Source organism: Epinephelus fuscoguttatus, linkage group LG20 (genome assembly GCF_011397635.1).
Source record: "Epinephelus fuscoguttatus linkage group LG20, E.fuscoguttatus.final_Chr_v1".
NCBI lineage: Eukaryota > Metazoa > Chordata > Actinopteri > Perciformes > Serranidae > Epinephelus > Epinephelus fuscoguttatus.
Window position 1 is genome coordinate 25650126 of NC_064771.1, and position 13798 is coordinate 25663923.

The window sequence follows — 13798 nt, forward strand, 5'->3', positions numbered from 1 at the left end:
AAAATAAAGTTGTAATATTGCTGTGGACATGTCCCTACCTTCTATAAGCAAGAATCTTTTTTTTAATTATTCCATATTTAAACAACACAGTATAAAAGGACTCATATACAGTTGAGAGTATGCAAACAAACAAACAATAACAGAAAGCCAGGGGGATAACATACTACACATAGATATTATAAGACCTACAGATGTTAGATGTCTTTATAGTGTTTTATATAGTGTTATATAGTGTTCAACATCCTTCAGAAAAGCATCAACATGAGGTTTATTATTGCTAAACTTAAATTTATGGATAAAATACTTTGCCAGAATCATTACCAAGTTAATTATAAATATGTTGGGTACTTGAGAACACAAAACACTACATTTTCTCATAATAAAGTAAAGTCTTTAGAGATATATCCCATGATAAATCTGCAGAAGTCCCTCCAGAGTAAAGCTCACATTAGTGCACTTTAAGCAGGCTGTCTCGCTTTCCGCGCATGCGCTTTGAGGCTACCGCGTCGTCATGGCTGACACGGGCTGGCCAGGCTGTGCAAAGAGTTTGAAAGGAGTCATATTGGACATGTGTGGCGTGTTGTATGACAGCGGGGAGGGCGACGGGGTTGCCATACCTGGTTCGATTGAAGCTGTGAAAAAGTGAGTCAATAAATGAAGAGTTTAGACGTGATAAGAGATTTTATCCGCGTGCATGTTCAGCAAACCTAAAGAGCAGAGTGCATGCACACTCCTGATCACTGTCTGTGCTGCTGACTTATCGACAGCAGCAGGACTCCAAAGGTTTTGTATTCATGTGTGATTGACTCAACGATGAATGTTTCAACAGTCTGTCTCCGTGTCAGTGTGTCTGTGTTGCTCCATGCTCACTCTGACCTCCTGACCTCTTTAAAGGCTCAAGGCATCCGACCTGCAGCTGCGCTTCTGCACTAATGAGACCCAGGCCACCAGGGAGAAGTTTGTAGCCAAGCTCCAGAGACTGGGCTTTGACATCTCCGTGTCTGAGGTCTTCTCCCCTGCTCCTGCAGTCGTAGCTGTCCTGAAGGAGAGGGGCTTACGGCCCCACCTGCTGGTGTATGATGGTAATGCTTTAAAATGTCACAATCAGAGTCAGATTTATTAGCATGTAGGGTTTCAGTTACAAGAAATATGCTTTGGTTTTTATATTAAACATACACTCACTGGCCATTTTATTAGGTACACCTTGCTAGTACTGGGTTGGACCCCTTTTGCCTCCGTGGCACAGATTCAACAAGGTGCTGGAAGCATTCCCCAGAGATTTGGTCCATATTAACATGATGATATCACACAGTTGCTGCAGATTTGTCGGCTGCACATCCATGATGCGAATCTCCCGTTCCACCACATCCCAAATGTGCTCTATTGGACTGAGATCTGGTGACTGTGGAGGCCATTGGAGTACAGTTTGAAACCAGTCTGAGATGATTTGAGCTTTGTGACATGGTGCGTTTTCCTGCTGGAAGTAGCCATCAGAAGATGGGTACACTGTGGTCATAAAGGGATGGACACAGTCAGCAACAATACTCAGGTAGGCTGTGGTGTTTAAACCATGCTCAGGTGGTACTAAGGGGCCCAAAGTGTGCCAAGAAAATATCCCCCACACCATTACACCACCAGCAGCAGCCTGATCCATTGATGCAAGGCAGGATGGATCCATGCTTTCATGTTGTTTGCACCAAATTCTGACCCTACCATCTGAATGTGTCAGCAGAAATCCAGGCTCATCAGACCAGGCAACGTTTTTCCAATCTTCTATTGTCCAGTTTTGGTGAGCCTGTGTGAACTGTAGCCTCAGTTTCCTGTTGTTAACTGACAGGAGTGGCACCTGAGGGGTATTCCAGAAAGCGGGTTATGTGAAAACTCAGAGTAAGTTAACCCTGAGATGAGGGAAACTCTGAGTTATCCGTTCCAGAAAGAGAGGTAACTGAAACTCTGAGTCAGTCACCATGGTAACAGACTCTGTGAACATAGCCTGCTCGCTGACAGGTTTTCTCTGTCTCCTCCCTCTTACACGCTGTTTCATTTCCTCATTCATTCAGTCCGTGTCAAAGCTTGTATTGAAGCGCATTAATTAGCGGAGATTTACCGTCTGTCACAGTCTAAATCCTGCTGGATATTAGTTTGTTACTCAGGACTGTCTTAACTTACTGAATTTATGCACATTAATCATTTCTTTGGACTTCGGTTTTTGTCTTTACATTCAAATATTACACAGCGAGAATTCATCCTCAGCTCAGAATCACACCGCCCAGCAAGCATTTTTTGGTTTAAAAAACGTCTAATAGCCATCTAGCTACATGAAGACCTGACGTCTAGGCTAAATCACGGCTGAATTTGGGCTGTCAGTGAAAATTTGGTAGACGTCTAACCATAGCCAAAGTGTAGACGTCATGAGTTATACAGCTATGTAGAGACCATGTCCAAAAAATGGAGATAAACATATTTTAATTACTGTTGACTCTCCATACGTGATTGAATATCATACTGCATGCCATCTGCAATGGTGAAAATTACATTTAATCAATTTCAAAATTAAATCGGCTAGATTTGGGTTACATGTAGCTAGACTAAATCAGAGCTAAATATAGCCAGTACGTTTAAATCATGACTATTGCTTGCTGGGCTCTGTCCTTTTTATATTTATTATTTTTTATAACTCTGTGCACAAGGATCAGACTGTCAGTCTGTTAGAGCAGCTCCCAAATGTTTATTGCACATAATGTGTAGGTCTAATTATTTAAATTTTAAAAATCGGTATGAAGCTTTAGACACGTAGTATCAATGACTAATGATCTCTGTCACTGATGTCACTGGTCGCACTGATGGAACATAATTCCTATAGCCTAATATTGGGGATTATATGTTCATATTTCTGAGTGAGCAATGGTGCAGCGTTTCAGAGTCTTTAAATTTACTACATGTGTAGCTGAAATAAAGTCACTGAATGCTGTTGAGTCCAGATACAAATAGATGTCCAACATTTTAAAATCTACTGTATTTTAACCTCAACGTCTTTTCAAGTGCAAATCACCAAACATATTATTACTGGGTCAGACTGTGAGTTTACAGGCATGTCTTTATGTCTTTGATCTATAGCCTAGCCTATTTGTTTTAAATGTTACTATTTTTCAGTTGCTGCCTCCTGTGTTTTTCCCCATCAGATTAAATCTTAACAAATATATTATTATATATTATTAATATAATGTAATGTATCGACAGCCTGATAGACAGTCAGATTCCACCACTTTATCTTCATTAAGGAAATGTAAGTCTGATAAATGATGAATAAACTTTTTTATTAACTTTATGGTTAACTTATTTACACTTTCCTCGCTCTGACTCAGGCTCTTCTTTCAAAGATAAATGTGCACCATCTGCTACACATGCATTAATAACTCTACATCCACTGGATTAAAATGGAGGCTCTGTCTTTTATTTACCTGTTGCCATGGTGAATCGTGGAGTCGGAGCTCCATTGATGATGGCTTTTTATTGTCGGCTTAACTCAGAGTGAACATACTCAGAGTTGACTGAACTAACTCAAATCAGCTGTTCTGGAACCGGATACTCAGAGTTTCCCATCTCAGGGTAAATCAACTCAGAGTTCAGGGATAGACTCAGAGTTTGTTGAACCTCCTACCTGGAATACCCTTCTGGTGTGGTCTTCTGCTGCTGTAGCCCATCTGCTTCAAGGTTGGACGTGTTGTTGGTTCAGAGATGGTCTTCTGCAGACCTTGGTTGTAACCAGTGGTTATTTGAGTTACTGTTGCCTTTCTATCATCTTGAACCAGTCTGGCCATTCTCCTCTGACCTCTGGCATCAACAAGGCATTTTCACCCAGAGAACTGCTGCTCACTGGATACTTTCTCTTTTTCAGACCATCCTCTGTAAACCCTAGAGATGGTTGTGTGTGAAAATCCCAGTAAATACTCAGACCAGCCTGTCTGGCACCAACAACCATGCCACGTTCAAAGTCACTTAAATCACCTTTCGTCCTCATTCTGATGCTCGGTTTGAACTTCAGCAGGTCGTCTTGACCATGTCTACATGCCTAAATGCATTTAGATGCTGCCACGTGATTGGCAGATTAGCTGTTTGCGTTAATGCTCAGTAGAACAGGTGTACCTAATAAAGTGGCCAGTGAGTGTATAATAAACATATTAGGTGGAATAAAACTAAGGCAAAATACTGCAACACACTTTTAGAAAGTACGATAAAATAAATATGCACAACAATACATACTTAGTAGCAGTTTAATTCGAACATGTAAGTAGCAAAAAAACAAATTACTCATAAAGCTGTACAATAAATTATTCTCCTAGACCAGTTATAATATGTTAAATGAATTACTAATATTTGTCTTAAAGCAAGATATAAAATAATTAGAAAAATACTTGGATACTTCAAAAATAAGAAGAATTTTTAGAATTTCAGTCACAACAGATGTGTTTTGCTTTGTCAAACTATGTCTGTATACACAAACTATGCACATACACACAAGCTATGTATATACATACAACCATACAGTAAACCCTGGTTATTCTCAGTGTTTGAGCAGATACATAGTGGATATGAAAATATTAATTTACATGACACTTTTGTCTTAAACCAGAATTTTTTTTTTTATCATTTATACCATATAATAACATATTTGAGCCTCATGACGAAGGTAGCACAGCCCATTAAGTCTAAATCCGCCTGTCAACATTACTAATAGGTCTAAATGAGCATTCTTCAATCGGTTTTAATACAAGGTGGCTCATTACAAACTCAACGTAGGCTGCTAGTATTGAGATGCTGCAAAATTAAGAGGCAAGCAGTTAAGGCACCAACCCGTAGACGTACAAGTCAATGCACATTGACGCAATTGGAGAATGTAAGAGTCACCTTAGGCCTGCATTAATGACACATGAAAATTAAAATGTTAAACAATAACTGTTTTTCATTTCCATATGATTTTCTTGTCAAAGCCACAGGAAGCTATTCAAGAGCGGTTAAAGAGCCGCATGTGGCTCCGGAGCAGAAGGTTACCTACCTGATTTAGACATGCTTAAATGTAGCATGTAAAACACACACCCAGCACAACTGTACATTAAAAACAAATTTGTTAACATCAACATAAATTTCGCAGTAGGGATGTTAAAGGATAAGTATTTTGTTCCTGTCCACAAACACCATGAAAAGACCAAACAAACAGTGTCCTAGTTCATCTCTAAATACTTTTCCTGACTTGTCTATGGCCCCAACCCAGAGCCCTTTGGTTCCTACAAATATGTAGCTTCATTAAAAAAATTAAACCCCACACAAAAAAAAATTAAACCCCACACAGACTTCACTTGTTGTTGTATGTCCTCTCACAGGATTTGCTGATGGTATGAAAGATTAAAGTATCACTAAACCTAGCCTTTTTAAATGACCCGACCTAACTTAATATTAAACTGTGGGTTAACTTCTCCGCAGCACTCCTCCCTGAGTTTGACAGCGTCGACAAGAGCAACCCAAACTGTGTGGTGATCGGAGACGCAGCTGAATATTTTTCCTACCAGAACCTGAACGAGGCATTCAGGGTCCTTGTGGGCCTGGAGAAGCCAGTGTTGTTCTCTCTGGGCCAAGGGTAAGAGGATATTACACGTCAGTAATCAGTGCTGTGATGATAATTCTACGTACTGAGCAGAACATGAAATATAAAATGTCAAACGTAATATTTGTGATGTTTTGCTGTCATCACAGGAGGTACTACAAGGAGACGGATGGTTTGAAACTAGATGTCGGGGTGTACATGAAGGCTCTGGAGGTACAGTAGGTGCAACGTTTGCATTTTTTTTTTCATTTACTCAACATTTATTTAACTCTCGAGGAATCATTGAGGGCATAACCTCATTTACACTGATGTCAAGAGAATTTAGACAATAGATGACACAGAAATTGATTATCCAGAAAACAGACAATAGAATATAGACAGAAAAATTACATTCAAGAGCAGAGAACCTTGTAATCATGGTTTGAAATTGACCTTAAGGTACAATCATGTTTAGTTTCAACTATTACAAGTGTGTGCAGCACAAAAACTAAAAGCCATTTCCCCAAATTTAGTGCTTGTACACAGGATGAAGATGAAGGTATGTTGCCATTGATGGCTTTATAAATATATTAAAACCAATGCTTATCATGTCTTACTGTTCAAAATGGCCACCAAACCTTTTTGTACAAGACGCAATGATGTAAGAGAGTAACGGTTACCAGTAATAAAGCTTAGGGTGGAGTGATAAACTGAATCCAAGAGTTTAAGGTTGGAGGCAGATGTGTGTGTCTATATTAAACATCACCATTGATATGTTTATTATTATGTAAGCAATGACTAGTTATTGGTAACTCTTTGTTCCCTCCAGTATGCCTGTGATTTAAAGGCTGAAGTAGTTGGAAAGCCATCCCCAACATTCTTCCAGAGTGTTCTCAATGACATGGGGCTCCAGCCACATGAGGTACGTAGCAACAGAGGGTACTGTATGTATCCAGAATATAAGGTGGGACATGGACATAACGAAGACTCCTCCTCTGCTTTGACTCTGTTATGACCTTTGACCGGGCTCAGAATTGCACTTACATCCCTTTTCCACCAACATGGATCCAGTTCTTTTCCGGCTCCTACACCTAATGTTGAACCGTTCAGAGCATTTCGACCAAAAACAAGTTAGTTCAGAACCAGAAAAGTTGGTTCTCCGTTGGAACCAAAAAATAACAGGTTTCTTGACTGTAGTGTGAACCGTGATGACATGAATGGGCCTGTAATATCTGACAGATTAGAGAAAGAGGATGGAGAAGGCAACAATAGAGAAGTCAAGTGAGTAATTGTTGGGGAAAAAAGTTGTGCAGTGGTCTCATTAATAGTTGGTCCATGCTTTCTGGGGGGGTAAAAACTAATATCAGTAATAACATAACTAAAGTTTGCCAGTAGTCAGAGTAAGCTGTGATTTTCCTTCAGTTATTTCCATTGTGCGTTGTGCAGCGCCCTCCAGTGCTGACATATCCTTGATTAAAAAGGTTCTGCACAAACCTCATGGAAAAGCAGACTAGTTTGCTTGATAGCACCGAAGTTCCTGGAATCCTGAACAGGACCAGTTTGAGAACCAGAGCTAGTTTTGTGTAAAAGGGGTATTTTTGAGGAAGAAATGATTGGGATGGTCAGTTTCTAGAGAGGACGCGCACTTTATGTTGTCATACTGGAAAGCTGCATTGGTCACTACACTCTGAGTGGCAAACATGCAGCAGTTAGCATCTGCAAACCCGCAATCACATAAAAAGACAATATTAAAATGTTGAAGAATTGTTGTGCAATCGACTGCATTGTTTCAGAAGAATTCAACAACGAGCTGCTGAATGCTGAAAATAAGCAGCATGATTTAGCGCTTCCTGATCAGCTGTGAAGAGTTTACTAACCAATACAGCTGCCCCAACTAAGAATGTTCCTAGTCGCCCACATGTTTACAATATTAATGATCTGTATGTATGCTTGGCGCTCTTGCACAAGCCTCTTTCTGCACCCACAGGTTGCCATAAGTGGATGTAGAAACGTCCTTAAACATCTGTCAGCATATTAATACTTGTGCCCCTTCACCATTCATTACACCTGTCAATGAGAAATACATGCATCACATTGGCGAGGTTCTCCAACGGTGCCAGAGCAGCTGTCTTCATGCACGGCTTGTAGTGTTTGTACCATTAATTTGCCACACATTAAATGTCAGAAGGATGATCACTGATTCATTCATGTAGTGCTCATGTTACAGTGACTTTACAAAGCGCTTCAGCACATAAAGTTATATCTTACTATATAATGACGAAAACTCTGTCTGTGGGTGCTGGTGTGTCTGTTCCACGTTTTTCTCCTCACTGACTTGGTCAATCCATGTGAAATTTGGCACAGTGGTAGAGGGTCATGGGAGGATGCGAATGAAGCAATATTACATCAATTGGCCAAAGGGGGGCGCTATAGCAACTGATTGAAATTGCAAACTTTGAATGGGCATATCTCATGCCCCGTATGTCGTGGAGACATGAAACTTTGCACAGAGATGCCTCTTCTCATGAGGAACAAATTTACCTCAAGAACCCATAACTTCCGGTTATACAGATTGTCCGCCATTTTGAATTTTTTGAAAAACACTTAAAATCGATCTCTTCCTAGGAAGTTTGAGCGATCTGCATGAAACTGGGTGAACATAATCTAGGGACCAATATCTAAAGTTCCCTCTTGGCAAAAGTTGGAAAACTTACTAAAACAGAGCTTCTATAAGGCAATGAATATTGTGGAGGGTGTGGCTCATCACATAAAGGTGTATAACATCTCAAGGGTTTCACCCATCACCACGCAACTTTGTAGGCATATGACCACACATAATCTGAGGGGACCCCTCCATTATTGACCCCATCAAACAAAATGGGGGCGCTAGAGAGCTAATTTCTTATCTAGGCCTAACCGCCATATTGATTTTTACTAAACTTGGTAGATATGTAGAACAGGACGCCTCAAGGTGACTGGAGAAATTTAACTCTAATTGGCAACTGGGTGGCGCTATAACAACAGAAAAATGCTTAAAAAATGGCTAAAATGTGACTGGTCGCTGTGGCTCCCCCTGTGGCCGAATGTTTGTTTGTTTTTTCTTCTAATTTTTGGTTTGACATTCATGGTATGGTATGCTGTACATAATCACGGAAAATGTCAGTGTGTCATTCTGTCAGTCATTCTACCAGTGCACCCCACTTTTAAGTCAATACAACATTTAAACACTTAAACTATCTGCCTTTCAACGTGCTACCTCATTTACTAATGTACAGTTTTAGCCCACTAACTATCCCACTATTGGCAATGGTACTACTGTACTCAATAAAGCAATTGTACTATCAAATTCACAAAAACTCTGTCTGAATACATTGCTCTTCTTAATGGGTTCAGTTGACTATTTAATCTGCAATTTCCTATGACCTGTATCCCAAACACACACCATGTGAAACTGTCCGTGGGCAACTGTGCACTCAGTGGGTATGGACTAGTAATAACTAACAGGGAGATAAATGTAAATAAAAAATAGTGATTGAATTCATCACTCATACATATTTTAAAATTAGATTCATAAATGTTCCTTTGGTTGAGATTTACAGAAGGCTGTGTAGACGGCAAAAATGACAACACATTTAGTGAAATCTGCAAACTGCCTAAAAACAATGCTCCCCATCTCTGAGCTAATACCATATCAGTCGCAGCTATGCCCGCAAAACTGTATACACCTGGTCTGAAGCATGTCTGATGTGTACACATTTTCACCGCACCTTTAAAAATACCAGTATATGTGTGGGAAAAAGGTGTACACATGCATGGTTTCTGTGCGTACACATTCTTCATTCACCTGGCCCCAGGTTAATGACTTCAGGCTTTGTTTAGTGTCGTGTGACTTCACTCGTGTATGAGAACAAATATGCAGTATATGCAAATATGTATTTCTGGCTACATTTCAGCATCCACAGACTGAAGGTTGAGTATGTCATGTCAAACCCACCTTCTGATTATTAGCTTAATACACTTAGCCACTGGCAGCTGGAACAGGAAGGCTCATGCAGTCACAGAACAGACGCTTCATGTTCAGTTGTAAACTCCTGCGCTGTCTTTTCTCTCAGCAGGTGAACACATGTTTAATGTCTATCCCTAGTATCTGCTCATCTCAGTGTATTCCAGGTATAAAGAATGTGCAGCAGTCTCTCTGAGCTTATCTATTTTTGGACCTGGCAGTTGGCGCTCTAAGAAAGCTGGGCTCTTCTCAGCCTAAGCCTCACTCTTTCCCCTGGATCTCTTGTCTTTCACTGAGACACCGATATATCCACAGCTACATCTGCTGCCCTCTCCAGAGCCCTCCCTTACTCACCAGGCTGCTGTGCAGAGATGGTGCTGCAATTTTTTCTCCCAAAGTGAAGATTCCTTGTTAGCTGAATCACTCACTTAATACTCAAAATGAAACTGATCAGTAACATTCCTTTCAGAGGGAATTACCAAACTCTTGAGAATACCTTCAGTATCAGAAGTTGCATTCCTATCACAGAACGACCTGCTGAACCTCAGTTAGAGGATTTAGTCTTGTTAAAGGAATACTTCTTTCTCAAATGATCTTTTGTATATCAATTACACACCCCGTGTTACGTTGAATTAGTGAAGACCCCAGGCCTCCTACCAGTGGGACGTGCCCAGAACACCTCTAACAGGATGCCCCCAGAAGGCATCCTGATCAGATGCCCAAACCACCTCAACTGACTTCTTTTGACGCAAAGGAGCAGCAGCTCTACTCCGAGCTCCCCATGGATGTCCGAGCTCCTCACCCTATCTCTAAGGCTGAGAACAGCCACCCCACGGAGGAAACTCGTTTCCGCTGCTTGTATCCGTGACCTCATTGTTTCGCTCACTACCCAGAGCTCATGACCACAGGTGAGGGTTGGGATGTAGACGGACTGGTAAATCAAAACCTTTGCCTACTGGCTCAGCTCCCTCTTCCCCATGATGGTCCACCACAGCGCCCACATCACCGCAGAAGCCGCACCAAACCACTGATCCATCTCACGCTTCATTCTACCCTCACTTGTGAACAAGACCCTGAGATACTTGAACTCCCTCACTCCGTCCGACAATTAACAACAGCAGAACAATATCAAAACATTTGTTTACAAACTCTCGCATGGAGTAACAAGAGATAGAGCATTATTTGCCTGATACAAAATATTATAAGAAGTTGCAGCATCTGATTTTTATCATGTTGTTATGTTAGCTATTTTTATGTAAATTATAAGATTTCATCAGTTTAATGCAAATAGTTAAACGTAGCCAGTTACCTTAGCTAGCACGTGAGTTCACAGCTGACAACTAATAAATAACTCATTATAACTAACATTAGTGAGGTATAATAATAAGCGTTAATGCTAGCTAGCTAGCTGGTCTTTGCTGCTGTTTTCTAAAGCAAGGTAAGTTAACGCTCTCTAGCTAGGTGTTAAGTAGTAATAAGACATAGAGTAACAAGAGATACAGCATTAGTTACCTGATACAAAACATTATAAGAAGTTGCAGCATCAGACTTTCATCATGTTGTCATGTTAGCTATTTTTATGTAAACTATAAGATTGCATCAGTTTAATGCAATTAGTTAAACATAGCCAAACAGTTACCTTAGCTAGCACATGAGTTCACAGCTGACAACTAATAAATAATTCATTATAACTAATATTAGGGAAGTATAATTGTAACCGTTAACGTCAGCTAGGCTGTCTTTGCTTTTGTTTTCTAAAGTGAGGTAAGCTAACGCTCTCTAGCTAGGTGTTAAGTGTAGTAATGAGACATACAGTAACAAGAGATACAGCATTATTTACCTGATACAAAAGATTATATGAAGGTACAGCATCAGACTCTTTCTTTAGTGCGTCGCAAATGGTCCCATTTTTTTCCTGGGCTTAAAAAATATGCAATTAGCCATTTAAGTCAGATGCCATTTTGATTTGTCATGAGCTATTCAGCTAAAAACAAAGTTATGAATGGTGGCCATTTTGAAAGTCCAAGATAGCCACCGCAGAAACTTTGAAAAAAATGTGAACATTGGTTTTTGGGTTTCGTCTCACTCTTTCCAAAAATGTATAGTTTATAAACTCCAAAGAGATTTTGAATGAAGGTTGCAATCCGGACAAAGTGAACCTGACTAGTTTCTGAACGGCTGTTTCAGCTGTGGTTAAACACGGCCCCCCCTTAAGTTCATCAGGAGTGTACACCATTTTTGGATTCTTCCTTTACTAATTTAACGCAACTCAAGAGGTGAATAAATAACACGCAGATGATCATTTGGGGAGTGAAGTATTTCTAAGTTTTAATTTTTTACACACTAATAGGCAATGGTGCAGAACTCATGCTTGTGTAACAGCAAGCGCCAGGTCAGCGGAGAGGACAGCTGAGACGTTTTAAAAAGAAACATGAGGAGAAGAGAGAGCGGGTTGAAATGGATCCGCCACGTGCTGATGATGCTTTAGTAGGAAGCAGAACCGAAAGGAGGAGACAACTACAGGTACTCCTGGAGAAATCAAAAATATATCAGAATATATCAAAATATATCAGGTTTTAATACCTCAACCCCTAATGCAAACAAGAGTTTATGTCCTAGGTCTCCGTTAACATACTGGTGTCCAACCTGAGGATCCTGACCCACACTAGGGATCGGTCAACTTATACGGGGGTTGTAAGGAAAACTCCAAAAAATAAAAAGACTCAATAGAGATATTGAGTAGATATAGATATAGAGACAAAAAAAATCTCACACTGCAAGGGCACAGTGAAGACCTGGCTCATCCTGCATAAAACATAACTAAAATTGTCAAAAAAGAAATCCATTAAATATGTCTGATTGAGCACATGGTACAGCACAGGAGAGCCAGCTCCTCAGGTCAAGATTCAGCCGTTCACTTACATCTAAAGGAGGAGGGACACTCCTTTGAGGACAGCAATGTGCACATCTTGGCCAGAGAGAGGCGTGAAAGAAGCCATCTACGTCAAACTGGAACGACCATGGTTAAACAGAGGAGGTGGCCTACGACACCCTTTATCACCCACCTGCAATGAAGTCTTGGGACCCTTCCCCAGACGACTTCACACCCATTCGCACCTGGTCCCATCTGACCCTATCTGTTCACACCTATATGAAGTTTAAAGCCTGCGACTTCGCACCAGTCCTTTAGAACTGAAGAAACCTCTTGGATGAGAGGTGAAACGTCTTCAAGAAACTCAAGCAAGTCCGGTTGTCTACAGTAAAGCACTTATGGTTACTATGACCTGGATGACTGAGAGTCTCACCGACGTGTAAAAGTTTATTGTACAGTTTATTAGTTGTTCTATACTGTATATAGGATATAATATGAAATATCTATGAAATATGTCACTTAGCGAGGCGTCGTCAGTTCACTCAACGACAGAAAGAGGCTCCCTTCAGAAAAATATGCTGGGAACCACTGCCCTAACATATGCTAAGACATTAACAAGTGATGTTAGCATTTTAGTAGCAAACAGTATCTCCATTTGCACAAGAGCAGCTAAAAAATCCTGAGCTAAATTACAACATTCTCTTGTTCTTTCTCCTCTCCCTCGTCTCTTGCAGGCTGTGATGATCGGTGACGACCTGGTTAATGACGTGGGTGGGGCCCAACACTGTGGCATGAAAGGCGTACAAGTCAGGACGGGCAAATACAGGTCAGTGATTTCTAAAATACACAAACTTATAGAGTGAGTTTTTCCCCTGACACAATCCACCAAACCTGAACATGACTCCTTTTTGGCCACCGCTGGGTAGCAGGTGTCCCTGTTGATTAGTCAGACTGTCCATGTCAGTGTGACCTGCTGAAGTATGGCTGAGTCACTTACTAGCTCAACACCTGCTTGTTCTCTGGCGTGTTTTATGTTTTTATACCTGGAGGTAAAAATGAAAATACTGCTTCCTTACAAGGCGACATAAAGTATCACATAAATCACGCTCAAAGCCAGATTTTATATCCTTATGTTATTAGAGAAGGTTTAGCTCTATTGCAGAAAAGATTCCAAAATTTTCCCCAGTGTGACCATATATTGGAATAAAAATTTATTCAGCTATCCGTCAGGAGAGGGCGCCCTCACACCAGGGTTTTGAATCCCAGCTTCCTCCATATCACACAGGCTTCCTGTGAGTCAACCACCTCATTCTTCAGCCTTCCAGATTTGTTTATTTGATTG

The 13798-nt window shown here is 40.6% G+C and overlaps 1 protein-coding gene across 1 annotated transcript in view; it reads left to right on the forward strand.

Annotated features, from left to right (window-relative positions):
* Positions 1-492: 492 nt before the first annotated feature.
* Positions 493-13798, forward strand: part of LOC125881152 (phospholysine phosphohistidine inorganic pyrophosphate phosphatase) — a 46152-nt gene continuing 32846 nt past the window's right edge. Inside the window, exons 1-6 of the mRNA XM_049564177.1 lie at positions 493-642; positions 895-1082; positions 5482-5635; positions 5752-5815; positions 6411-6503; positions 13191-13282. Of these exons, the coding sequence (XP_049420134.1) occupies positions 512-642; positions 895-1082; positions 5482-5635; positions 5752-5815; positions 6411-6503; positions 13191-13282 (722 nt within the window). The 5' untranslated portion in view covers positions 493-511. The remainder of the gene's footprint in view (positions 643-894; positions 1083-5481; positions 5636-5751; positions 5816-6410; positions 6504-13190; positions 13283-13798) is intronic.